The sequence below is a fragment of the Chelmon rostratus genome, chromosome 13, assembly GCF_017976325.1.
Source record: "Chelmon rostratus isolate fCheRos1 chromosome 13, fCheRos1.pri, whole genome shotgun sequence".
Lineage (NCBI taxonomy): Eukaryota > Metazoa > Chordata > Actinopteri > Chaetodontiformes > Chaetodontidae > Chelmon > Chelmon rostratus.
This window is the reverse complement of record NC_055670.1, coordinates 20,678,090-20,703,650: the sequence shown is the minus strand read 5'-3', so window position 1 is coordinate 20,703,650 and position 25,561 is coordinate 20,678,090. Positions and strand designations below refer to the sequence as shown.

General features: G+C 41.8%; 4 protein-coding genes across 4 annotated transcripts; 2 read left to right on the top strand and 2 right to left on the bottom strand.

Annotated features, from left to right (window-relative positions):
- Positions 1 to 339: 339 nt before the first annotated feature.
- Positions 340 to 1,278, bottom strand: LOC121616369 (olfactory receptor 49-like). The gene has a single exon (XM_041951106.1). It carries the CDS (start codon positions 1,276 to 1,278, stop codon positions 340 to 342), a length of 939 nt encoding a protein of 312 aa, XP_041807040.1.
- Positions 1,279 to 3,623: 2,345 nt separating this feature from the next.
- On the bottom strand, positions 3,624 to 5,061 carry LOC121616510 (olfactory receptor 6N1-like). Its single transcript, XM_041951308.1, has one exon. It carries the CDS (start codon positions 4,693 to 4,695, stop codon positions 3,709 to 3,711), a length of 987 nt encoding a protein of 328 aa, XP_041807242.1. The 5' UTR covers positions 4,696 to 5,061; the 3' UTR covers positions 3,624 to 3,708.
- Positions 5,062 to 8,407: 3,346 nt separating this feature from the next.
- On the top strand, positions 8,408 to 11,114 carry zgc:162396 (uncharacterized protein LOC555292 homolog). The gene is made up of 6 exons (XM_041951328.1): positions 8,408 to 8,739; positions 8,863 to 9,023; positions 9,134 to 9,350; positions 10,423 to 10,523; positions 10,656 to 10,793; positions 10,925 to 11,114. The coding sequence occupies exons 1-6, from the start codon at positions 8,629 to 8,631 to the stop codon at positions 11,013 to 11,015; spliced, it is 819 nt and encodes a 272-aa protein (XP_041807262.1). The 5' UTR covers positions 8,408 to 8,628; the 3' UTR covers positions 11,016 to 11,114.
- A 1,134-nt stretch (positions 11,115 to 12,248) lies between these two features.
- Positions 12,249 to 21,550, top strand: LOC121616255 (putative methyltransferase DDB_G0268948). The gene is made up of 6 exons (XM_041950965.1): positions 12,249 to 12,555; positions 12,687 to 12,847; positions 13,986 to 14,202; positions 19,869 to 19,972; positions 20,128 to 20,265; positions 20,437 to 21,550. The coding sequence occupies exons 1-6, from the start codon at positions 12,445 to 12,447 to the stop codon at positions 20,531 to 20,533; spliced, it is 828 nt and encodes a 275-aa protein (XP_041806899.1). The 5' UTR covers positions 12,249 to 12,444; the 3' UTR covers positions 20,534 to 21,550.
- Positions 21,551 to 25,561: the final 4,011 nt, after the last annotated feature.

Below are 25,561 nucleotides of genomic sequence, written 5' to 3'. Positions count from 1 at the left end.
CTTGTTTCAGTAAGTGTCAATTCATGATCATTTAGAAATCAAAAATCCTTTTGCACATCAGATCGAGGGTCCCCTTGACAAAACATGTGCAGCACTAACCATTCTGTCATCATGTGACCAGTGAACACAGAGTAAGAGAATATGTGCAGTGGTTGAAGCAGATAAATATCTTATGTGACACACAGATAAGATACCTCCAGTGTTAAAATAAGGAGTCCCTGTGATATATTGCATTCACAACAATCTCCTTTGCCAATTGTTTCAACTAACAACAAGAAATAAATATTCGCTTCATCACATTTCCACTTTTAAATCTAAACAATGCACTTGTCTGAAAAGTCATGAAATGACCCTTTGCAACTTTTTAATACAAATTACATGCAAAATTTTGTTTCTGACTTTAGTGAGTTTGAATCCATATACAAGTGGATTCACAATCGGAGGAATAAGCAGGAATTCAATTGCCATAAAATTATTCAGGTCTTGAGATAAACCAGCTGACCCAAATCGCATGTACAATAGATCTAAAAGCACAGCTGTCGCAAAAATGATTAAAGAGATAAAATGTGGCAAGCACGTCTGCATGAACTTCACCCGGTCCTCCTGTGAGGACATGCACGTTCTTATCATATACACGTAAGACCACAAAATGAACAGAAAATGTCCAAAATAAAACAAAATGTTAAAGTATGCAACTGCAGTGTTTGCTTTGGGTGGTGAGCAAGCAAGAGTAACTATCATCCAGTTGACACAGTAGATCTTGTTTATGTGTGAGCCACATAGCCTTGATCCTACTAATGTTGCTGAGTTCATAGCCATACAGTAAAGAGGCAAAATCCAGGAAAAAAGCACAAAAATGGACACTCTCCATTTTGTCATGACTGAATGATAAACGAGAGGTTGACATATAGCCACATAGCGGTCATACGCCATCAGAGCTAAGATGGAAAAATCACAGCAAGTTGATGAGTGTATCACAAAACCCTGCAGCATGCATCCGGCGTAAGAAATTACATGAGATGACAGCAGATCCAGAAGGAATTTTGGGTAAAAGCCGACAGTTCCATACAGGCCGCTGATGCATAGATTACACAAGAAGATATACATGGGTTCATGGAGGGTTTTATCAATAATAATAGTAAAAATAAGCAAACCATTTCCCAAAAGAATAACTAAGTACCACAATAAAGTTAGCACGAAGAGGGCAATTCTGTTTTCTAAAGAAAAATTTAAACCTGAAAGAGTAAACAGCGTGACAAGTGAATCATTTTCCATCATCTGTAAATTTCCCCAACAGAAGCGTGATCACTCTCACCTCATAAAACTTCCCACAACACCAGCTATCAGAGCATCATCTGAGAGCTGCACATCCTGCGCTGCTCTGTCCTCACTTCCCCACAGTCAGTCCTTTTTCTGACAACTGCAGCAGAGCCCGGAGGAGTCAAACAGACCAATCATCGCTGAAGCAATCGCAAATGACGTTCACAAACGCGTCCGCCTTGACTTTCAGATGGAAACAACAAGGATTAAAAAAATAAAACGGTGCCTCTATGAATTACTGATTTTCTGATTCTGAATGTATCATCATTTTTATTATTATCGTCATTTTCTACCAAAATATATAAGCACATACATACAATGTATTTGTATTACAATGTATTACATTGTATGCAATGTATTTATACAGTGTATTGTATATAAGGTGGAGGAAAGACTGTGGTCTGGTTTAGTACACAAAAAAATCTGACTTCAAACATGACCTATATTTTAACATTCAATGGAAATCTGAATATTTCCCAACCTTAACTCAAGTGTTTTTGTTGCCTAAACAACAATGCACAGAACTGAGGATCAGAAACCTGGACTATGCCTGCTACCCATGCCCACCACCTCACTGCAGCTGTGGTGTTTCCATTATCATAACCCATGCAGCAATTATGTTTTTCACCCCACTGTAACTGGGAAAAAGACTCGAGTGAACTCACAGAACCCCAATTTTATTTGCATCTCTTGTTCAATTTCAATAGAGAGAATTCATTAAGGGCAACAAATATTTCATTGAAATGCGCATAATAAAGATGAGAAATGTGAAGCGATTACACCCCACTGTGACGTCATCATATTTTAAAGGGGTTGTGAAGTATAAGCGAGTGTTATAGGATACCTTCTTGATGGAGTCCAGACACTGATGATGGTTATGGGATGCTGACAACAACAGATGAAAACGTAGTAAAACAATATGATGCATTTTCAATGAAGTTCATTTACTTGAAATGTAGCTTTTTTTTACAGCGTGATATTAGAATTTTACTTCTTCCATCACTGCCTGGACTGCACCCTGAAGTGCACACCATGTAATTCCCCCTAATCTAGGTCTGTCCCAGGGACTAGGACTTGGACTGGGACTAGACCTGGCACCCTTTTAATGCACATTGTTAGTTGTTTTATTGTATGTTACACTGCATTTTACAAGTTCTCCACCACGTCCACCCTTAATTTATTGTTGATAAAACAGTGACTTTGCTGCTTACTACTGGTCAGTTTCATAGTTGTAGTAGTAGTAGCCTGCACCTTCTGAGGAGACTGAGGTCCTTCGGAGTGTGTTGACCCCTGCTCAGGACTTTTTCTGACTCTGTGGCAGCCTCTGCTATCCTCTATGTTGTTGTCTGTTGGGCCCCGGGCAGCACAGAGCAGGACAGGAAGAGACTAAACAAGCTGGTCAGGAGGGCCAGCTGTGTCCTGGGCTGCCCACTGGACTCTGTGGAGGAGGTGGGTGAGAGGAGGCTGTTGGCCAAGCTCACAGCCATCATAGACAACAGCTCTCACCCACTGCACCGAACTGTAGAGAGGAGCTGAGCAGCTCTTTCGGGCACCCTCAGTGCAGGAAGGAATGCTACCGCAGGTCATTCATTCTGCTGTCAGACTATACAACTCTATTGTATTGTTATTATGTGCAATAACCCCTGCATCTGCTAATACCTGGAATCAGTGTCACTTTATCAACCACATCTACCTCCTCCACAGTTGTAATTCATTGCTCCGTTGTTCTTATTTGCACCTTTATTGTTCTTGTTTGCACCTGTATTGTACTTATTTTGCACCCTGTTGTTCATATTGTTCTTATTTGCACCTCAGTTTGCCGTTTGCACCCCCCCTTGTGTGTTCTGTAGACCTTCTGTAAGAGTGAATTTCTCCATTGTGAGATGAATAAAGCCTTATCTTATCTTATCTTGCTGTGAATCCACTCCTCTTGCACTACAAGGTATTTTTAACGCTCTTTGCCACAGTTATATTATTGCTAAGCAAAACACTTTTTCTATTTTTTCTTAGATTCATTGCACATATGATCCCAATAACAGGGTTTATTTCAGCTCATTTGTATTTAATTACAGCAGTTTTGATTTCACAATGTCATTTTCCCCCAGTGACTCTTTTGTTTCATTAAATAACACCAAATATTCAAGCGTCTTTTTTATGTTTTATTTGGTTACAACACTGAATACAGTGGAAGTGATTAGGATGGTTTGAAATTCATCAAGAGAAAAATTACTTTCATATCAATGTTAAAATAAGTGCCAACAACTGTATTTCAATTACAGATAAAGCAATGTAATGAGCTGCACAAGTGTTGATTCCCTTTACTATGACACACATCAGTGCTGCAGCCAGGTGTGTAATAAGGAGAGAGAGAATTCTTGATAAGATCAGTCACTTGGTGAAACAGCGCAGTTGAGTTACGCCACTCTTATTTCTAAGGCTTACTTTGTTGGGTTTCGAGGGTGTCAACAATCTTAAGATAAATTTTCTAATTTCCGGTAACTTCAGGCCATACACGAGGGGATTCACAATGGGAGGAATCACAACAAACTCAAGTGATAAAATCACAGCTACAAATGGATTCAGATTTTCAAGATCATTTCTGCTGAGAGCAACATCACAAAACACAGTAATGGAATAATTGACGAATGTAATGATGTGTGGCAGACAGCTCTGTATGACTTTGCGCCTGAACTCGATCGAGCTTTTCCTACAGACAAGGAAAATTCGTGCATATGTATACAGGACAAAAGCAAGGGGCAGAAAGACTGTGCTCGTGGACACAAGCATGCCGACAATGTTATTAATCACAGTGGAGACACATGACAACTTAACAACAGGCCAGTTGGCGCAGAACACCTTTGGTATCTTGTTGCCACATAATGGAAGTCTGGAGGACAGATAAACACAAGCTGCAACAGAAAAGGCCGGATAGATCCATGCAAGGGTGACCAACTTAGAGACCAGCTTGGAGGTTACTTTGTTGTGGTAATGCAAAGGCTGACATACAGCAACATACCGATCATATGCCATGATGCCTAGAAGGGTGAGCTCATAGGATGCGTAGGTGTAAATGACATAGATCTGAGTGAAACAAGCTGACCGCGAGATCAAATGAGTATCAGACAGGAGGTCTCTCAGAAATCTCAAGAAGAAGCCGGCAGAGCCGTACAGCGAGTTGACAGACAGACACATAATAAAAATATACATGGGCTGGTGTAAAGTCTTCTCTCGTGCTATTACCACTATTATGACAAGATTAGCTGAGATAATAAAAGTGTACAACAGGAAACACAAGACAGTAGTTGGGTAGATGTAGCTGCCTATGTTCACAAACATCGTTAGGTTAAAATAAAGGGGATAAGTGCTATTTTCCATTTACCACAGGCTGCACCACAGATCGTTTGATGCAGCTGTCGAGCAAAGAAAGTCTGACAGGATCCCGTCAGCGGTTGCGATGCAGCTGCAGCCCCATGTCGTCCCTTCGGTCATCCTTCGGATTTCACATTAATTGAGGCAGTAATTCAACCGAACGAGAGAAGAGAGATTTCCACAGTGACAAATGATGCAAAAGGATTATGAGCAAGTAAGAAACACACAGAAGTCATCAACAAGCAACAACATCCACTGATGTTCCTGGAGTTGCCCGTGTGGTCTGCGGCAGCTGAAGGAGAAGGAGCCTCTTAAACTGTCACAAACAGTTATGTCACCGGAGTCATCGCTCTTTGGGGGTTTAGGATAGAAAAGCGAAGGTGCCAAAACACCATCATTAACGCAAGTTTTTTTTTTTTTTTGTCTTTGCCATGACATGCACATGGCTTTGACGATGAAACTTGCTGATCCTCATTAGAACTGCTCCGAAAGTAAATAACATAATAAGTTAAAGTCTCTGCTTTCACAATGAATTCTGCAAGTGAGATTAGAAGTCTCAGCCACGATTCAGAGATCTGTGCATAGTGACATCACAAGCTACTGATTAATATCATTAACAGTAAAAGATTTAGAAACCCCCAGAGGCCTACAGAAGAAATCTCACCTAAATACATACTGCAAGCAAAAATAAGCAACCGTAAGATCAAAAAACAAACAAAAGTAGGCAACATAAAGCAGCAAAAGCATAAAATAATCTATAAAATAATAAAAATTAATTCATCTCATGAGAGTGTGTGGAAAAAGTGATGTCTCAATGCTAGCAGCGTAAGTCTAATCAAGGTAATGTTTGGTACAGACATTCATTCCTATGATGATTTTTCACTCTAGTGCCACCATGAGGTTGACATTTGTTGTTTTAAGTGAAATTTCTCAACAACTAGGCACTCATGTTCCCCTCAGGATGAATAATCTCTTGGGTCAAACATTTTGATTTGTCCCTTCCTTTGTTTTATTATTATTATTGTTGTAATTTGACATTGAAAAATGATGCCACGGGGGTCCCCGGTGCCTCAAAAAGTGACGCCAAGGGGTCCTGACCAAGAGACATGAAAATGACATGTACCTGATTTATTGTGGAAAGTCAGAGGGTCTTAATGCATGCAGTGACTGCCTGAATGAGATGAAGCGGGAGGTGAGAGGACACTGATCCTGGCTCAGTCTTATACTTCTTATACTTCTTGTACTTCAGTTAACTTACAATTAACAGCTTGTACTTTATTTCAGAAAATCTGTCATGTGAGGGGTGGGGGCTGACCGCCTGCCTGCCACCTTACTTCCTCTTTACCACCGTCATAAATCCTACAGTGGCAGGAGGGCTTTGTCGCTTGAGCGTAAACATGTGTTGTTTAGGGGCGACTCGCTGAGATGACTGACACTGCTATTTTCCTCGGGAGGACGGGCGAGTTCTAAATCACCTCGCTCGACTGTGGGTGACATACTGGCGTCAGAGAGGGCCGAGACGCGGACTGCACAAGTGAGTACATACAGCAGCAGGCCGGTGTGTGTGTGATTGACTCAGAATAAACCACAGTGCCCATATTCATCGTGATGAAGGAACATGTCACACAATCCAACACTGTAGCTCCATGACAATAAATAATAAAACTGTGGCACAGTGGATTATACAGTACAAACAATACACGTAAGCAGGATCAGTTCAGTCATGTTCATGGAATCTGTTGACAGTAAAAACAAAAAAATAGATTATTGCCAGAACTCAATAGAGTGTAATCAGACTCTGGTGTCTGACATTACTTCAAAAACGGATGAACAAATGCTATAAGTGTTATTTGGCCTAACCAGCTTAACATGAGTTTGTCTATTGACGTGAAAGTGTGTTTTTGTAAATGTACAGTGGTTTGTTTATCTAATAACACAAACATGCTCATAGGCATAAATTAAGATCCAGCAGACAAACAAAATATGATCAATTTAGTCTCTCAATTATCAAAGAATTGCTTAAACCTGTAGAGCTCACAACAGGGTATTGGTGCAACTTCATGAAAGTGTCTTACAGTAACCTCTGCACACGCCCGTGTACCAATCAGTTGCTCAGAGGGATCAGAAGAAAAACACACTTGACGCAATCTTTTGCTTTTCTTGTAGACCACAACACGCTTTTCAAAACAGCTGGTCACACACACACACACACACACACGCACACACACACACACACACACACACTCACAGGACGTGTCCTGAATGATGTAAGGATACTGTAGTGACTTTTATTAGTCCCTCAGCCCTCTTTAATGCCCACCACTGTCTTGACACCCCCAGTGTATCCTCCACAGGTGTTTAAACACACAGCCTGGGGAATAGTGTCACTGTAAACTAGAGAAAGAAATACAAAAACATGTCAGATGTGATCAAAATGGGTTTAGCTCAATGCCTCTGATGCGGCGTTTGATGATGTCAAGACTAATGAGATCCCATGGGGTGTGGCAGTGGATGCTACACTTTTCAAAGGTCATTAAGGTAGAACGGTTATGCTGGAAATGGTCAACAGGTCATTATCTCCATCATCCCTGGAGAGCAATTAAACAGGTATTGCTGCCGTGGAGAGCCGTCCCTGGTAACCAAACCGAAACAAACAAAGTTTGACGAAGACACAAGTGTAACCAGCAGCAGGTTTAGTCGGTGGTTTGGAAAGAGCGAGACAACTGACCTGGTGACCCCACACATTCTCGCAGAGACTGCCATGACCTGCATGTCACAGGGCGAATTTGATCATCTGAATCTATGAGCACAGCCAGAAGCACTGCAGACAGGACGGTGAAGATTATCGTATCGATATATCATAACCCGTCCTAAAAACACTCCCCGACTGAGTGAAGACAGTTCAAAGCTTTGAAAAGCTAGTAAGTGGACCTTTGAGCAGAGATTATTTTGTTACACCCCCACACTAATGTCCATTCGCAAACCATAAATGACACATGAAGTAAAAAGATTAGTAAAGATATCCTGAGGAGAGATTTTGTGTGTGAATGCAGCTTTTAATGCAGCTTTGACCCCAGACTAAAACTGGTGTCTGAACTACGGGGGCCCTGAGAGGCCAACACACTGTGTAAAGCACATGCAAATCAACAGAACACAAAGAAATTAGAAGAAAATATCAACTTACAACAACTCAGAGCCGCTTAGAGCTGACTCCATTAGTCAGAAATCCTGGCAAAACAAGCTGTATTTTACTGTCACCTTGAAACAATTTCTGTTTTCATCTGTGCGACTTGGAGCGTTTCTGTATTTAGTGGTTTTGCACTTTGCAACATTTTTCCTAATTTCTGCGCTTATGTTGTAAAGTTGTTCAAGACGTTTTCTTGATTTGCTTGTGTTTTGTCAATTTGCATGTGTTTTCTCAAGCTGCAGCATGTTGAGCTCTCAGGGCCACCGTACCACTTAAGCAACACCAGTCTAGATTAAAATGCAAGAACTTTAATAAGAAAAGATGCTGCATCGTAAAAATCCCCTGTTACCAATGAAGCTGTTTACCTGTGGAACATTCCAAACAGGTGTTTTTGGAGCGTTCCGCAACTTTCCCAGTCTTTCTGCACTCCCACATTTGAGACTGCTTACTGATTCACTCTGCAACTCACTTTTTTATTTTAAGTAGGTGAAGGGTCAGGGGTTTCTGCGGCACGAGTGCAGAGTGTGTGAATGTCCGGCTTCAGCAAAGGAACGGCAGGGAAAGAAAATTGCAACATAAGAAGACGCGCTGAAAGTAAAACAGGCTGAAAGTGAGGAAACTGAATGAAAGCAAACAACACAGGAGACTGAGAGAGAGAAGAAAGACCAACGCAGCAGACTGCTGTGGAGTTGAGGTCGGTGAACGCAGAATTGGCAACAGAAACAGAAAGAGAAGAATAAGAAAACACTACCATGACGTACCGGCTGTTTGAGGCCAAGGATCATGCCTCCATCTACCAAAGGTATCGCTTCACGCCTCCAGACGAGCTCAAGAACATTATTCTTCAGTACCTGGATAAAAAGGTATGCCATAACCAGATACACTCTGAATATACAGTTCTGTTATCATAGAACGTACAGAGCCCTTATTAGGCATTATGTCTACATAATGGAACAAAAAATGGATTTATCTGTGAACTTCCTCAGAAGGGGCGACCACATGTGCTGGCCGTGGATCTGGGATGTGGGACAGGTCAGAATTCCCGGTTAATGTCCCCACACTTCCAGGAAGTGGTGGGCATCGACATCAGTGAGCATCAGCTGGAGGAGGCCAGAGCCGTGCCGGGGTACCCTAACATCACATACAGGTAGGAGTGTGTCAGCAGCGCTTGTGTGTGTGCGTGAATGCGATCGCTCTTTGAAAACAACAAAGCACGACTTTGGAGTTTGAAGCGTGTCCTGTCCGCTGTACCTGCAGGAAGGGGACAGCAGAGGAGCTTCCTTTTCCAGATGCCTCTGTTGACCTGCTGACGGCAGCGTCGGCAGCCCACTGGTTCCATCAGTCGAGGTTCCTCGCTGAGGCCGGTCGGGTTTTAAAGCCTCTTGGCTGCATGGCTCTGCTGGGCTTCAGTGACCATGACACCACACTTCGCTACCAGGACTGCGGAGAAAGACTCAGACACATTTATGACGAGGTGGGTGTAGACTTAGACCTCGACTTTCACAAGAGGCTCATTAAACCTTATCAGCAGTGCAAAGTTTGATTTACACAGAGCAGCAGAATCCCCTTCTCTGGGTTTAAAGGAACAGCTCAACATTTTTTGGGAAAAATCTGCTTTACTTTCTTTCTTTCAGGCACAAAGCTGGGGTCAGGAAGCGATCAGCTTAGCTTAGACTGGAAACAGGGTTAACAGCTAGCCTAGCCTAGCTCTGTCTAGAGTTCAATTATCTGAACACCTGTTCCTGGTAGTACTGTGTGTTGTCTATCAGAGTCCTGGTTGCCAGGTTTAGCATCGTCATGCCAACATGTGCTCACTGGCCAAATCTGGCAACCTGTGCTGTAGCCAAAGACGCTGCACAGAAGCATTTGGCAGATTCATCAGGACATAGTTACTCCTCCTAAAACCAGATATTGTCATTATTGACCCTTAACATACAACTTTGTTTAAATTTAAATTTGAAACTCTGCACAACCAGGCTAGTTGTTTCCTTCTGCCTCCAGTCTTTATGCTAAGCTAAGCGAACCACCCCATCTCCAGCTCTGCACCTACATTCACCGCTGACATCTTTCAGCACAGGTGAACTTACCGAGGTTTGGCAGTTGCTATATTCTACAGCAACACGTCTCTGCAGTAATATGTGGCGCTAAAAGTGTCGGTGCTCTATATTAATACACTTTCAATATGCTCTCATACGTCCATTCTCATCAGTGTGAAGCTATGAATGAATAACTGATTGATAAGCACACTGGCTGCAACGAGAGAGAAATTATTCATGACAATAATCACAATAGCATCATTCTGACTGCAATTACGGCCACTGATACTACTTATATTACACTCTGAATTTATGAGCAGCGCTCTAAACTCAATACAGCTTTCTGCTTCACCTCCTCGACTTTCATTCAGCATCTGAAACAACAAAGCAAGCAAACGAGACATTAGCTGCGCTCCACCGGTGCTTGTCCTGATCTCAGTCTAGCTCAGTGGTCTGAATCTGTCCAGGGTTATTCTGTGTCCACAGCACTCAATATATGTTCACTTTCAGGTGAAGCAGGTGCTGTTGCCGTACACTAGCAGTCAGGTGGCTGTAGCTGATGGTAAACTGGAAGAGCTCTACTCAGCAATACCCTTTCCAGATAAAGAGAGGTAGTTAACACACAACCTGTACATCTCCTTTGCACCTGATCACACCATATCTACCACAGCTTTTTTATGTTACGGCATTCCTTTTATTCGTCTTTGCATGTAATAATATATGTTTATTTCATGATACGACAGGGTCGAGGGTATAAAGGTGAACTCGTCAATCTCTGTGAGGAACCTGGTGGGTTTCATCGAGTCCTTTTCCATGTTCCAAGCTTACAAGAAGAAAGATCCTCAGTCTGCTGAAGACCTGCTGCTCAGCACTCAAAAGAGGTCACCTATCCACACACACACACACGCACACACACACACACACACACACATTCATCCATTCTGTGAACATGAACTGTGTGGATGTTTTTTCTGCTGAGTGCTGAATGATCAATCGCTGCGCTGCTTCACAGGTTCCTGGAGGAGATGGGAGTCACGTCTCCTGACACTGAAATAGAGCAGGAACTGGACTACTTCTGCGTCCTGGCTTCAAAACCACAATAACCAACATGGTGGAAGTGCGTGTGGAGTTCTTCGAGAGCTTGTTCGATGTGGATATTTCTAAATAAACCTAATTTGCGCTTTTCTCAGCAGAACTCTTGTTTTCCCTGAATAAATCAGCTGACTAATAACTTTGACCAGTCCTGAATGTTAGTTTACAGCTGATCTGCTGGTATGCTGAGATACACATCTGTCTACTAATGACTTCATATTTAACCTCTACTGTATTTTGCTGATCTTAACGTGGGCTTCATTTTGCAGCAAAACTAAAATCTCTCTAAACGTTTCCCAATCGAACAGCTGATCCCTTGCAGCCTTGCGTGCACACTGTGAGATTACATAACTAGAAAAAATACCTTCTTTTGAAATGTCACTTTTTTTTTCAGAAGGGGGGCTTAGATGCTTTGCTTTAAATAAGAAGTTTTTTTTTAAGCCAAGCTCTCAATGACATAGATGGTGGCTGACTTTTTCCAACAACAAATAATGAGAAATACAACGGATTCAACTCCAATTAGGAATTAATGAGAAACATTCTGGCACTCACTTCATCCATTTTGGCCAATTTTTAAAAATCTAACACTTAATTGTTTATGCATTAAAGTCCCTGTGACTTGCAGTGTTAAAGTAAAACTGCAACACTCTAACTGATTATCAGCATCATCTGTCCTGGTGTAATATCACATACACATACACTGTGTGTGTTGGAGACTAGCTGAAACAAATAAAAACTTTGAAAACTGACAAGCTCTGAAATATGATGATTTAGGTTCACATGTCACCCGACATCCAATGTTAGAACGTATTTGTGCTTCACGCATCAGGCCATCACATTTCTACAGCACTGACAATAAGTAACAAACCTTTCTTTAAAGAGTAGCTTGAGATTATACAACACAAGAAATCAGCCAGTGTATTCAGAAGAGCGCTGCACTCACAATGCACACACACACACATCATCTCCAGGGGCTCTGATTGGCTCTGACAGAAACACATACCATCACATGACCCATAAGCCGACCCCTTGCAAAGCTTTGAGCTAGACCTTGATTTCCATTTCACACTATTTTCATGGATTCATTCAAAACATTGCACCGATTACACACAGAAAACAGATGCCACATTATATTAAAAAAACAAAAAAAACAAACCTATTTTGGAGCTGTCCCTTTAAAAACCCTCATTTTCAAACATACCACGTATCAGTGGAAGTAGTGGGACCTCCCAGTTCCCAGGCGCCCCACTGTTTCCCTCTTGTGTGTGTGCCTGTATGTGTGTGTGTGTGTTTGTGTGTGGGTGTCTGACTGCTGGCTGAAAGGAATGTAGTACCTATTCAGTGTGGAAGTTAGGTCCTCATATCCAGTAAAAAAACTCGATAGATTCTCTCTTTTTAAGCGTATGCCTGGTCAGCTGTTCAGAGAGGCACCAACCAGCTATGGCTTACCGTCTGTTTGAAGGCAAACAACATGCCTCTTGCTACTGGAAGTACAGGATCTCTCCATCTGATCATCTAATACAACAGGTCCTTGACTTCCTGGAAAAACAGGTAAGGAAAGGCGGAAAAATATTTGTAGTAATTTAACTTAAATAATGAATACTTGCAGGGAATCATCGTTAATGGCCTCAGCAGAGTTAACTTTAAAGGAATGTCATTTAACGCGTTGAATATTTTGTCAGAAAGGTGGTCCCTTTGAGCTGGCAGTGGACGTGGGCTGCGGCTCAGGCCAGGGCACAGTGCTGCTGGCCAAACACTTCGCCTCTGTCGTGGGGACAGACATTAGTCCAGCCCAGGTGGAGGTGGCTTTGCAGCATGCTCAAGAGCCAAACATTACTTATAGGTAAGAAATCAATTAGTCTGGCTTTACAGGAGTCACAGCAGATGAAAGACCTGAATGTATTCTGAAAGCACCTGTGTCTCCTGTGCCTTAATTCAAAGTCCTGTGCTTCTCTGGCCAAAGACTGTTAGATCAGTTACACCTAATAAAATTCATGGTGAGATGTTTTTTTTTTTTAAAAGCTAAGCTAAGTAAGCTACTTTATTGAATCTTGGCCAAAGCAGGAACAATGTGACCATTGTCTGGTGAAAGTCGGTCATGCAGTAAGGCCTCCGCAATGGAACAAATGCACTGTTAACACAGGGAAGTGAAAGCCTCATAAAATGTTTGGCATGTCTCACAGGGTTGGTTGTAGGTGCAGTACATGCAGGCCCACTAAATACCAGATGAAACCTAAATAAATGAGTAATTCCCAATGCAATTTAGCCTGTTACTTATCATTTGAATATTAATGCATGACATTTTGTTTTTGGGGATTATATTGCTGCCACACATTAATTTTTATGAGGAGTGAATCGTTTATGCAGAGCCTAATGTGAATAGAAGCAGCAAGTGCCGGGCAAATTTCCAATTAGTGAACTGTGACCTGGAAGATATACACACACAAAAAAAAAAAAAAAAAGAGTGCAGTTGACAGTCAGACCAGAGCAGTGTGCACTTCTAAAATGTAAGCAAATTGGAGGCTGTCTTTTTAAATGAAATACTGCAGATGGATGCAACTCCTGCATATGAAACTCCAAAGTGTTCAGTATTAAGTCAATAAAAAAGTAATTATGCAAAAAGTACTTATATGAATAAATTGTGTAAACTATAATATTGAACTGAAGCAGTCATTTGTGAAATAATTTAAAAAGTTATTGGAACTCAACTCATTATGATAAAATGTTATTTCATCATTCTAATTATCATAATAAAAAAATTATAGGAGTTAATTTTTATTTTTAAAATTATGCACTGGACTGAAATTTTATACAGCGCATTGAGTGAGTCAAGAATTCAAGAACTGGTGCCTAATAAACTTTACTGGATACTGTCAGCAGTTGTGTTCTGGATCAATATAACGCACATTGTAAGCTCATGTTTGGGTTATTGCCGGTCCTCCCGGGTCAGAGGTCTGATTTTGCTGCTGTTCCATCTTCAGACAGTGTGTGGCCGAGGAGCTGCCATTCGCTGACAGCTCGGCGGACTTGATGACAGCCATGTCTGCCTTCCACTGGTTTGACCGGCCGCGCTTTCTCCAGGAGGCCCACAGAGTCCTGAAGCCCCGTGGCTGCTTGGCTCTGCTCAACTACACCATTGACATGGAGCTCAGCTACCCTGACTGCTGCTCACACACACTCAACCAAGTCTGCAAAGAGGTGCCTACGTGGATATCCACCTCATTGTAAATGTGCACAGATGCCCCCTCAGCCACATGTACAGGGACATAAACAGAATATTCACACATGCTGCGACTGTATTATTACTGAACATTTAGTTTGGACTTGTGAATTTGAAGAAAGACACGTTTACAGTTAAAACACCTGGGACACAGACGTGAACGTGACTGTTAGTAATGTGACAGCTGTAACTTCATGACAGCAAACTAACCCAGAAATCAGTTCAAGTCTTGATTCCAGCCTTGTTAGCTGTCTGCTAGTGTACAAAATTATATATTTACCCTAAAACTACATCTCAATCACAGTCCCTCACAGGCATCATTAGGGACACGGGGCAACGTCCCGAGTCACTGGCTCCTACAGCTATGAAATAGCTGCAGGAGCCAGTGACTCGGGGCGTAGCCCCGAGTCACTTATTACTATCCCGCGCGTTTCTTCTTCTTCTTCTTCTTCTTCTTCTTCTTATTTTTCATCTTCCTCCAAGTTTTCGTCCTCAAACTCGCCCCGCAGCTTTGAGAAAACCCTCGCAAATTATATATCAAAACGTGTGTATTGTTCGGGATCGGTGTGCTATTACTTTTCTCAAATTTATCGCAGTTTTTCGCGTCGTAAGACGCGAAAAACTGCGATAAATTTCCCATAAGAAATGAATGGGACGGGCGAAAAAAACAAGATTGAAATTGGAGTTTTTCAAACATCTGTAGCTCAGGCATACATTCACCGAGAGACTTCATTTCAACTTTAAAATGTAGACCCAAGTCTGGTCTATTGGTGTGTTCATCCACATTTTGATTGGTCCTATAGTTTTTGATCAGTCACTGTTCAATGACAGTGATCGTTTGGCGGGAAATTTTGAGATTATAATGGGTGTGTATTGCGCGGAATGTTCGTGCTAGAGTGCGTGCTAGAGTGGCACAGAGTCTAAAAACGATCTGGAAATCTTCTCTTTTTCTCGTCGCTACGGCCACAAATTACACTCTACACGCATAATTTTGGGATCAGTTTGTAGACAAACTTGTCCTCTTTCGTGTGATGTCCTCGAAAAAGCCGAGAGACTTACTGAATTTAAATAGTGAGACGTTTTGTGCAGCCAGCGCCCTCCTGTTCTCCCATTAAGTCCCATGTTAAAATTCAGAGCTGTTTTGTGAGCAAAGCAGAAATGCCTCCTGTCTTTAGATCGCCATAAAACGAAAAGTTGTTGTGTCAGGAATAAAACGAGATGATGGTCGGACTCAGGAAGTTCTCGGGAGTCCGATGATCTATAGTACACTCTGATACGAGGTACGGTTCTCTCACCAGAGGATTTAGTTCAGGAGGTTCGCCGAACCCAAATCTCACTGCATACAATACAAACTCCTGTTCTCTGAGTGGCAGAGTCTTTTTAAGTCGACCATTTTGTCATTTTTCTAAAGAATATCTGGACATAAAACACACGTACATCTGGCCCAGACTTGTCCGCATCTCACAGTGTAATCGGTTTTTTGATAGCAGCTACGGTTTTGACACAATCGCAAGTTGTTCGGAAGAAACCGACAGCGAAAAAGCCGCTTTTCAAGGGAAGAGTTTAACAGGTGCAACTGTCATTTACACACACACCGGTCAATAACCCACGCACACACATCTGCAGGACAACCAGCCTGAGAGTGATTATCTTAACGAGCTCAGTCAAAACAAGGGCATTGTTTGAAAACAATCTCCGTCCAACAAACAGTTAAACTCAGCTTCAGAAAGCAGTTTCGCAAAAAGGTTGAGACAGTAGTCACACAAACACACACACAAAAAGGGCTAACCAACAGCTAAAAAGTGATTAAAAACAGCACGTCAAAACTGAACAGGAACAGGTAAACAGTGGGAGAGGTGCAGAGGTAATTATCAGCAGGTGGGGCAGAAGTTACACAGGCACACACGCACGCACACACACACACACACACACATTCAGACACACATATACCATACACATCTCCATGTAGGAGCTGGTTGGGCTGCTTGTGTAGTTCAAGCAGACACACACACACAAACAGACGAAGACACACACATACGCAGTCACACACAATGACAGATACATAAACACACACACACAGACAAATGCATAATGAAAACCCCATCCCCCCGCCCCCTTGTTAACGCCGTTAGCTCTATTAGCTCTGTTAGCACAGTTAGCTCTGTTAGCGTTAGCGCCGTTAGCTCTATTCGCACCGTTAGCTGTTAGCTCCGTTAGTGTTAGCTCTGTTAGCTCCGTTAGCATTAGCTCCATTCATGTTTATTGATTCAGTTCATTAATTCATGTTAACAGAGACATGAAGCAGAGGAGAGAAGCAGACACAGACAGCTGAGGTGATCAACAGAGACAGACAAGGAGAAAGCCACAGAAACACAGCTGAGAGCAATTCATTAATCAGGGACTGACTACCTCTGATATCTGCCGTTTTCTCACATTGCAGCCTTTTTCAATTGTCCGCTGCTTCGCCATAGTTTCTCCTAGAGACTTCATTCAAACTTTAAAACGTAGATAATTTTGTCGGCTCAAAATGACCCTCGGCACATTTTGATATCTCTTACGGTTTTCGAGCTATGACCATCGAAGGCCGACGTAAGACGCAAACAACTGCGATAAATTTCCCATAAGAAATGAATGGGGAAATTTCCTCAAATTTCAGCCTTTTTCAATTGTCCGCTGCTCGGCCATACTTTGTCCTAGAGACTTCATTCAAACTTTAAAACATAGATAATTTTGTCGGCTCGAACGCACCCCGTGTCCCTTTCAAAATTTCCCAGGGGGAATTTTCTAGTTATTTTTCATCTTCCTCCAAGTTTTCGTCCCTTAACTCGCCCCGCAGCTTTGAGAAAACCCTCGCAAATTATATATCAAAACGTGCGTATTGTTCGGGATCGGTGTGCTATTACTTTTCTCAAATTTATCGCAGTTTTTCGCGTCGTAAGACGCGAAAAACTGCGATAAATTTCCCATAAGAAATGAATGGGACGGGCGAAAAAAACAAGATTGAAATTGGAGTTTTTCAAACATCTGTAGCTCAGGCATACATTCACCGAGAGACTTCATTTCAACTTTAAAATGTAGACCCAAGTCTGGTCTATTGGTGTGTTCATCCACATTTTGATTGGTCCTATAGTTTTTGATCAGTCACTGTTCAATGACAGTGATCGTTTGGCGGGAAATTTTGAGATTATAATGGGTGTGTATTGCGCGGAATGTTCGTGCTAGAGTGCGTGCTAGAGTGGCACAGAGTCTAAAAACGATCTGAAAATCTTCTCTTTTTCTCGTCGCTACGGCCACAAATTACACTCTACACGCATAATTTTGGGCTCATTTTGTAGACAAACTTGTCCTCTTTCGTGTGATGTCCTCGAAAAAGCCGAGAGACTTACTGAATTTAAATAGTGAGACGTTTTGTGCAGCCAGCGCCCTCCTGTTCTCCCATTAAGTCCCATGTTAAAATTCAGAGCTGTTTTGTGAGCAAAGCAGAAATGCCTCCTGTCTTTAGATCGCCATAAAACGAAAAGTTGTTGTGTCAGGAATAAAACGAGGAGATGGCCGGACTCAGGAAGTTCTCGGGAGTCCGATGATCTATAGTACACTCTGATACGAGGTACGGTTCTCTCACCAGAGGATTTAGTTCAGGAGGTTCGCCGAACCCAAATCTCACTGCATACAATACAAACTCCTGTTCTCTGAGTGGCAGAGTCTTTTTAAGTCGACCATTTTGTCATTTTTCTAAAGAATATCTGGACATAAAACACACGTACATCTGGCCCAGACTTGTCCGCATCTCACAGTGTAATCGGTTTTTTGATAGCAGCTACGGTTTTGACACAATCGCAAGTTGTTCGGAAGAAACCGACAGCGAAAAAGCCGCTTTTCAAGGGAGGAGTTTAACAGGTGCAACTGTCATTTACACACACACCGGTCAATAACCCACGCACACACATCTGCAGGACAACAAGCCTGAGAATGATTATCTTAACGAGCTCAGTCAAAACAAGGGCATTGTTTGAAAACAATCTCCATCCAACAAACAGTTAAACTCAGCTTCACCAAGCGCTTTGCCAAAAAGGTTGAGACAGTAGTCACACAAACACACACACAAGCAGGGCTAACCAACAGCTAAAAAGTGATTAAAAACAAGCACGTCAAAACTGAACAGGAACAGGTAAAAAGTGGGAGAGGTAGAGAGGTAATTATCAGCAGGTGGGGCAGAAGTTACACACGCACACAAACACACACACACACACACACACATTCAGACACACATATACCAGACACATCTCCATGTAGGAGCTGGTTGGGCTGCTTGTGTAGTTCAAGCAGACACACACACACAAACAGACGAAGACACACACATACGCAGTCACACACAACGACAGATACATAAACACACACACACAGACAAATGCATAATGAAAACCCCATCCCCCCGCCCCCTTGTTAACGCCGTTAGCTCTGTTAGCTCTGTTAGCACAGTTAGCTCTGTTAGCGCTAGCGCCGTTAGCTATATTCGCACCTTTAGCTGTTAGCTCAGTTAGTGTTAGCTCTGTTAGCTCCGTTAGCATTAGCTCCATTCATGTTTATTGATTCAGTTCATTAATTCATGTTAACAGAGACATGAAGCAGAGGAGAGAAGCAGACACAGACAGCTGAGGTGATCAACAGAGACAGACAAGGAGAAAGCCACAGAAACACAGCTGAGAGCAATTCATTAATCAGGGACTGACTACCTCTGATATCTGCCGTTTTCTCAAATTGCAGCCTTTTTCAATTGTCCGCTGCTTCGCCATAGTTTCTCCTAGAGACTTCATTCAAACTTTAAAACGTAGATAATTTTGTCGGCTCCAAATGACCCTCGGCACATTTTGATATCTCTTACGGTTTTCGAGCTATGACCATCGAAGGCCGACGTAAGACGCAAACAACTGCGATAAATTTCCCATAAGAAATGAATGGGGAAATTTCCTCAAATTTCAGCCTTTTTCAATTGTCCGCTGCTCGGCCATACTTTGTCCTAGAGACTTCATTCAAACTTTAAAACGTAGATAATTTTGTCGGCTCGAACGCACCCCGTGTCCCTTTCAAAATTTCCAAGGGGGAATTTTCTAGTTTATTTTATTGTTTACACCTGTGATTGTCTCTTACATGTCAAAATGTCTATTTTTAGGGTAACTTAGGCGCTAAATAACAGGTGCTGAATATGTTTTTATCTGTTTCACACTGAGGAGAATCATTCTTTCAGAACAAATGAATCACAAATGTCCCAGCAGACAAAGATTTTTTTCTTTAGTTCTTGTTTAGATCATCATCATCAGACACATCCTCACATCACACGCTGGTGGATTTTCTGACCAGAACAGTTCATGGATTTGAATCAATAAAAAGGAACAACAGCACCATCTAGTGGTAATTATTAGGTAAACTGTACCTCAATGAAGTTGCACAGTTGGCTCTATGGCACACAGTTAGGTTGCATGTATTCTGGATGGATTGTATAAAAACACACAGTTAGGTTACTATTAAAAGGCTGAAACAAACACACCAGTGCGTAAAACATACCTGGTTCATGCTATATGTCATGCCATTAATACAGTGATGGAAATAAACAATCTCATGACTCCCTGTTTGTTGGTTTTATCAGTTTTATGCAGCCTTGCAACCGTATCGCAGCCCCCACCTGGGACCCAGCTCCATTGAGTTGTACCGAGAGGCCTATGAATCTATCCCTTACCCTGACAAGGAGTGGTGAGTGACTTTTGCTTGGTCAATGATCTCTGTTCCACACATTCATAGGTTGCATATCTGAAGATTTGACATGTGCATTTCTCTCACCCTTTGAGATGGGAAAACCAGCACTAAAGGGGTACATACTGACTCTTTATGTTTTCAATGACTCACAGGCAGGAGTGTGTGTGGGTGAAAAGGCCCATGCCTCTGTCCAGCTACATGGGCTTGGTGGAGTCTTTCTCCAGCTATCAGGCTCTGCTGAGAGACGACCCGCAGAAAGCCGCCACGCTCTCCCAAGACATCTGCCAAAGGTAAGCTCTGAACGGCAGCATGCATGCAGTACAGGACACACACACATGACTCACACACACCTGACAGTGGACATGTGGGAGAGGTAACCACCGTCTCACAGTGACAGTGTGTTGTCCTGTAGTCCTCTGACTGAACGAGGCGTGCTCTGTCTCCTGCGTCTCTGTCCCCAGGTTGATGACTGTAATGAGGGTGACCTCTGCAGAGACGGAGGTGGTGGTGGCTGTCAAGTATTTCTACCTCCTGGCCTGCAAACCACAGGAAGCCTGAACCCAGCCAGCACTCACAGTTTACACAGAAACCTGCGCTGCCACCCAATATTTAATTACCTGTTCTGTGGGAATGTTTTCTCTTCGACATCTACAGCACACCACAAGTTAGTGTGTCAGATGTTTGTTGCTTATGTATAAGCTTGAACTCTCTGTTTTACCCACAAATGCTACTTACTTGAAAGTAATACTTGGAATTAGATGAGAAGATTGATACCACCAATATGGTCGTACACTTAATGTGAAGCTGGAGCCAGTTAGCTTATCTTAGCACAAAGACTGGGAACAGAGGGAAACAGCTAGCCTGCTGTGAACTGACTCTTTTTACACTTCAGGTTTTTTTAATGGAGATTCTGACTCTGTGCAGATTTATATTTGCATAATGTTTGTGATTTGGGAAAGTAAACAGAAAGTTTTTGCCTGAAGCACACATATTGACAATGATCTGTTATGTGCGTTAAACAAATTATTAACTCACTGTGAACACTTGTAATATTTTGGAGAGGTTGTTTTACAAAATACCACTAGAGGGAGACATTTGATCAAAATGGTCATTGGTACTTTCTGTGTTTGACTCGAACATTGCAGGGAACTTCTATATCATGCCTCCTGACATATACAGTAAAATGTTAACAAATTTACAATTTTAAGCACAATATGACTCTATAAACAGATTTATGTCCCCACAACATCAGTAATACACATCTAAACACACACACACACACACACACACACACACACACACACACACACACACACACGACACATTGGAAATCATCCCTACAGGTTTATATGGAGTTATCTTTTATATTATATTTTATCTATATGCAGTGCTATAAAAGGGATAACTCAGGAGTTACACACAACCACAAAGGATCATCAATCAGAACTACTTTCCAGCACTCATGTTTGAATACACAAATATATGTTAACTCATACATAGTCGTTTGTATTAGTCAAACTAAGCGTCTTTCCTTCTCCTCCCGATTTCAAATAAAGGAAGACTTCAATGATTAGACAGAGACTCAGCTCAAGATCATTTTTTGGTGTTAAGTCTGTGTGAGTGTGTGTTACAAAGAGACTTTGAGTCATTTTCTCAGAAGAACATGGACTCTACTTTACGTCAGTGATGCCAGGCTGAGATAGTAACTCCCTCTTTTACTGCACTGTTATTGTGTTCAGATACTGCAGAGAGAGTTGGACAGACTTCAAACCAAACAGGCTGTTCTGTCAAACATGTCTGGTGTGTCTGTTGTGCAGATGTTTCCTTCTCCTTGCTGAAAGCGTCGTGTGCAGCAGCACTCACTGGATCTGTGCAGGAACTAAAAGCCCCACTCCACTAAATACATTTTCAAATTAAAGCATATTTCAGTTTAAGAACATGGCAGAAGTGTGTTATGGCCATGTCGTAAAATTGTTGCATTAACAAGGTGAATATTGTATTAATTTTTAATCAGATGTTTTCACTTATTGTTATTCTTTTAAAATCCTCTTGTGATTCCATTCTATACGCGAGTCACCCGGTGATATACTTGTTCGATAGCTATGAGCTTCTGACTCTCAGTACTTGTAGCATATCACATCAGATTTCCACATGCCTGAGGACAGTCGACAAAGTCTTGCCACCAACTTTAGTTCTGTGTCACTGCCTATTTATTGTTAAAATGCTTCCTCTTGCTATCAAGTTATACACACTCTCTGCATATATTTCAAAGTCTCAGCTAGGACAAAGCAGCACTATGCCAGTGTTTGTTCGGACCACATTTTGGATCATTTGCGCGGCTTGCAGAGATTTTTCTCTAATTCATTTCAAATGGAGTGCACGGTGCACTTCTTGGTTTTCTAAACAACCAGTGCTTAATGCGACAGTGCAGCACAAGTTAAGCGAACGTGCATTTTAAGAGGGGATTTGTATTATTGTGACATGTGCATTAGTCATGTTGTTGCAGAGAAGTTTTCCCCTTAAACTGTCCAGACGCTACACTCACATCAGGGTCATGTGGTCCAGTGGGGAGAGCGAAGCCTCAGGTGTAACACTTTGGTTTAACATGATTAGCATTAGAGCCACTGGGGCTGCTGTCACTGCTGCTGAAGCCACAGTCACGGTCTGATCTCAACTGACAGCCAGATGTCACTTTGATATACATACAGAGTAACAGGTGGTATAACGCTGATTATTTAATTATAAGTGAAGAATGAAGCTTAAAGGTATACTGTGCAGGAAGCTGTATCCACCACTTTTCCAGCTTCCCCTTGGATGCATGCTGCTTATGGTCTGGTACCTGGTCTCTACCTTTCTGTAAAGTCCAGACCTCACCTGCATGTCATCATTAGCTTGCAGCTACACACCACCCGAACAAAGGTTGCAGCCCAAAAACGTCCTGAACACAGCAAGATAAGAAGAAAATACAGGTAGAGTGCAGGTGCCGATAAATCCATCAACACACACTTCAAGTGGGTCAAAAGAGATGATTGAGGGGGATTACTTTTGTGTGAGTTTATGCTGTTTTTTGCAGAAAACCCTGCATAGTATACATTTAAACTCTCAGCAACTATTGAATGGATTGCCATAAAATTTTCAGGGTGCTCAGAGGATCAAGCCTACTAACTTTGGTAATCCCCTGAGTTTTAATCTAGTGAAGCCAAAGGAGAAGCGCCTTAAACCTGCACGATGGCAGGGTGGCAATGTCCACTATTTATTATACAGTGAATGGGTAAAAGTTATATCTGTTAGACATCAGCACTGCCGTGCCTAAGTAAGGCCTCACAGAGCTGCTAATGGCTATAGACTCTTAGTCTTGTTCCACTTTATCTTGATCCACTTTACTGCCTGGAGAATCATCATTAGGTTGTGAGTAATAAAGTAAATAGACATACTAAAACGGGTGTAAAGCTGATTTCCTTGTGTATTTACTGAATTTAAAATTTGCAGGGGAAAAATGTCAGTAAAATCTGCAGACCAAAACTGTCATGTTTATTTGTATCCTGTGGTTTTAGAGTTGAAAATGGGTGACTGATGAGTGAGTGCAGAGAATAGGACACGCATCCTGAGGAGTGTTAACAACAGAAACTCCATTTTCTGATAGTTACTGATGAGACCATGAGTTCCATCAGTGAAAATAGTGACTGAATCTCACTCATGGAGGTGAAGATTAAGCAGGGGGACCAGTCCATTGCCTTCAAAACAACCCAAACCCTGGGTCTGGGGTTGTTTTGTGTATCAGGCATGCTGGCAGGGGATGTTTTTTTTTCTTTTTACTATTAGGTGAACACCACTGTTGTCACTGTCACTTTGGGCTGCAGACATCAGTTAGCAGAAGCTAATTTAACATTTCATATTTCAAGAGCTGTCTGCAAAGATAAGCAGAAGTCTGAAATTCCTTAAGGTGCATTCTCCGTCACTTAATTTCCCCCTTTGGATAGAAAAGCATGACAAACTTCCATTATCCCCCTCTCTGTGCTGCTGTTGAGCTTGAAGACCAGAGAAGTGACAGAAATATTTCATTTCAAAGTGAGTGCCTTCATCTTCAATACTGGATTTTCTCTTTTATAAGTCATTTGAGGAGAGGGTTGAAAGTTTTATTTGTTGGTATCGTCAAGATGTTCAGAAACATTTCCTCCTTGTCTAAAATTCTTGATCCCATGTGGTTTTCTGACCTTCTCTTCTTTTTCTCCTTCTCGTGACAAGGCACCGCCTCTCCTCCCTTAATGTTGACTTTTATTTTTTCATTGTTTGAATGTTAATCTACATCATGTTTTCAATATTCGGCTGATCAAATTGTATTTAAAGAGTTTATTCAGCTGTTCTCTTTTATTTTGTTACAGCAGTAATATTACTCCTATAAATACATGCAGATGCTTTGTCCTCGATCGACATCCACTGAATAACAAAAGCAATGTGTTAGGAATACCATGTGAAGAGGAGGACGAGAACATAACATTGTCACGGGGTCAAATCCTTTGGCATATGAGCATCGCAGAAAGCCTGATGGCCAACACCTGTCTAAACAGATGTAGATGAAATACAATATAATCATCCGCTCCAAGATTAATAGACTCCTATTTTTGAAAACCTTCATCTAACCAGGCAGGTCAGTCAAGAACATGTTCTTGTTCACAATGACAGCCCCACTGCTCCCGGGTCCATAACAACTGGCGGAGTGAATCACAGTTTTGTCCAAAGACTTTAGGGTGAACTGGGTTTGCTCAAAGTCACGAATGAGCTGTTCTGTCAAACAGCGAGCCTCAATTTTCCATTTTGCAAATGGTGCTCTTTTCAAGGCACGTGAAGGCTGTGTGTGTGCGTGTGTGTGTGTGTGTGTGTGTGTGTGTGTGTGGGCAGCACAGGCAGAGAGGAAGTTTCATCATATGGCAGCTTCTTACTGAGTGTTATTTTAGAGCTATTGTATATGTTTGATATAGATTTTTTTGTACTTTTTAAATGGAATTGATTTTCATCTCACTGTTGCTGTAGTTCCATTGTCAGTCTCTAACAGGTGTTAGTACCCGGCTCATTTTGTTGATTTGGGGGTAGTTAGCAAAGTAAAATACATGAATAAATGAATAAATAAATGAGTAACAACAGTACAGTATAAAAAAGTTTTACATTGAAACAATGGGGCAGAATAGCTCATTAACATGGAATGGGACGATTACAGCACAAATGCTGCCCTTCATTCATGTATACTTCCTCTCATCTCTGTTAAACTCATTTTTGAACACTGGATTAAAAAGCTTTGTGAAAAAGATTGGGGGAAGTGGACGAATCTTTTCTTGGCTAATGTGTTAACGTGAAGTACAGGTTTTTCAATGGGTTAAGTTAGACAGTCTCATAATTAGAAATAAATAACATAAATAATTCATATCCGATCATTACCTGCAAGTTTAGCCATCACGTTAATTTTAAAAACCGAACCTACCATAACCGATTATGATCTGTCTGCTGCTCCGCGGAACTAATTATCTGCCCCCATGTCTACACGGACAACAATAACGACCGGCATATACTGCGCTTCCGTTGCCCATGACA

What these genes read in the sequence shown, in the direction of transcription:
- zgc:162396 (XM_041951328.1), top strand. Translation starts at nt 8,629, where the DNA reads ATGACGTACCGGCTGTTTGAGGCCAAGGATCATGCCTCCATCTACCAA. An exon ending in TACCCTAACATCACATACAG is followed by an intron (nt 9,024 to 9,133) that starts GTAGGAGTGTGT and finishes CTGTACCTGCAG; the next exon opens with GAAGGGGACAGCAGAGGAGC. An exon ending in CTGCTCAGCACTCAAAAGAG is followed by an intron (nt 10,794 to 10,924) that starts GTCACCTATCCA and finishes GCTGCTTCACAG; the next exon opens with GTTCCTGGAGGAGATGGGAG.
- LOC121616369 (XM_041951106.1), bottom strand. Translation starts at nt 1,278, where the DNA reads ATGATGGAAAATGATTCACTTGTCACGCTGTTTACTCTTTCAGGTTTA.
- LOC121616255 (XM_041950965.1), top strand. Translation starts at nt 12,445, where the DNA reads ATGGCTTACCGTCTGTTTGAAGGCAAACAACATGCCTCTTGCTACTGG. An exon ending in CCTTACCCTGACAAGGAGTG is followed by an intron (nt 19,973 to 20,127) that starts GTGAGTGACTTT and finishes AATGACTCACAG; the next exon opens with GCAGGAGTGTGTGTGGGTGA. An exon ending in TCCCAAGACATCTGCCAAAG is followed by an intron (nt 20,266 to 20,436) that starts GTAAGCTCTGAA and finishes CTCTGTCCCCAG; the next exon opens with GTTGATGACTGTAATGAGGG.
- LOC121616510 (XM_041951308.1), bottom strand. Translation starts at nt 4,695, where the DNA reads ATGGAAAATAGCACTTATCCCCTTTATTTTAACCTAACGATGTTTGTG.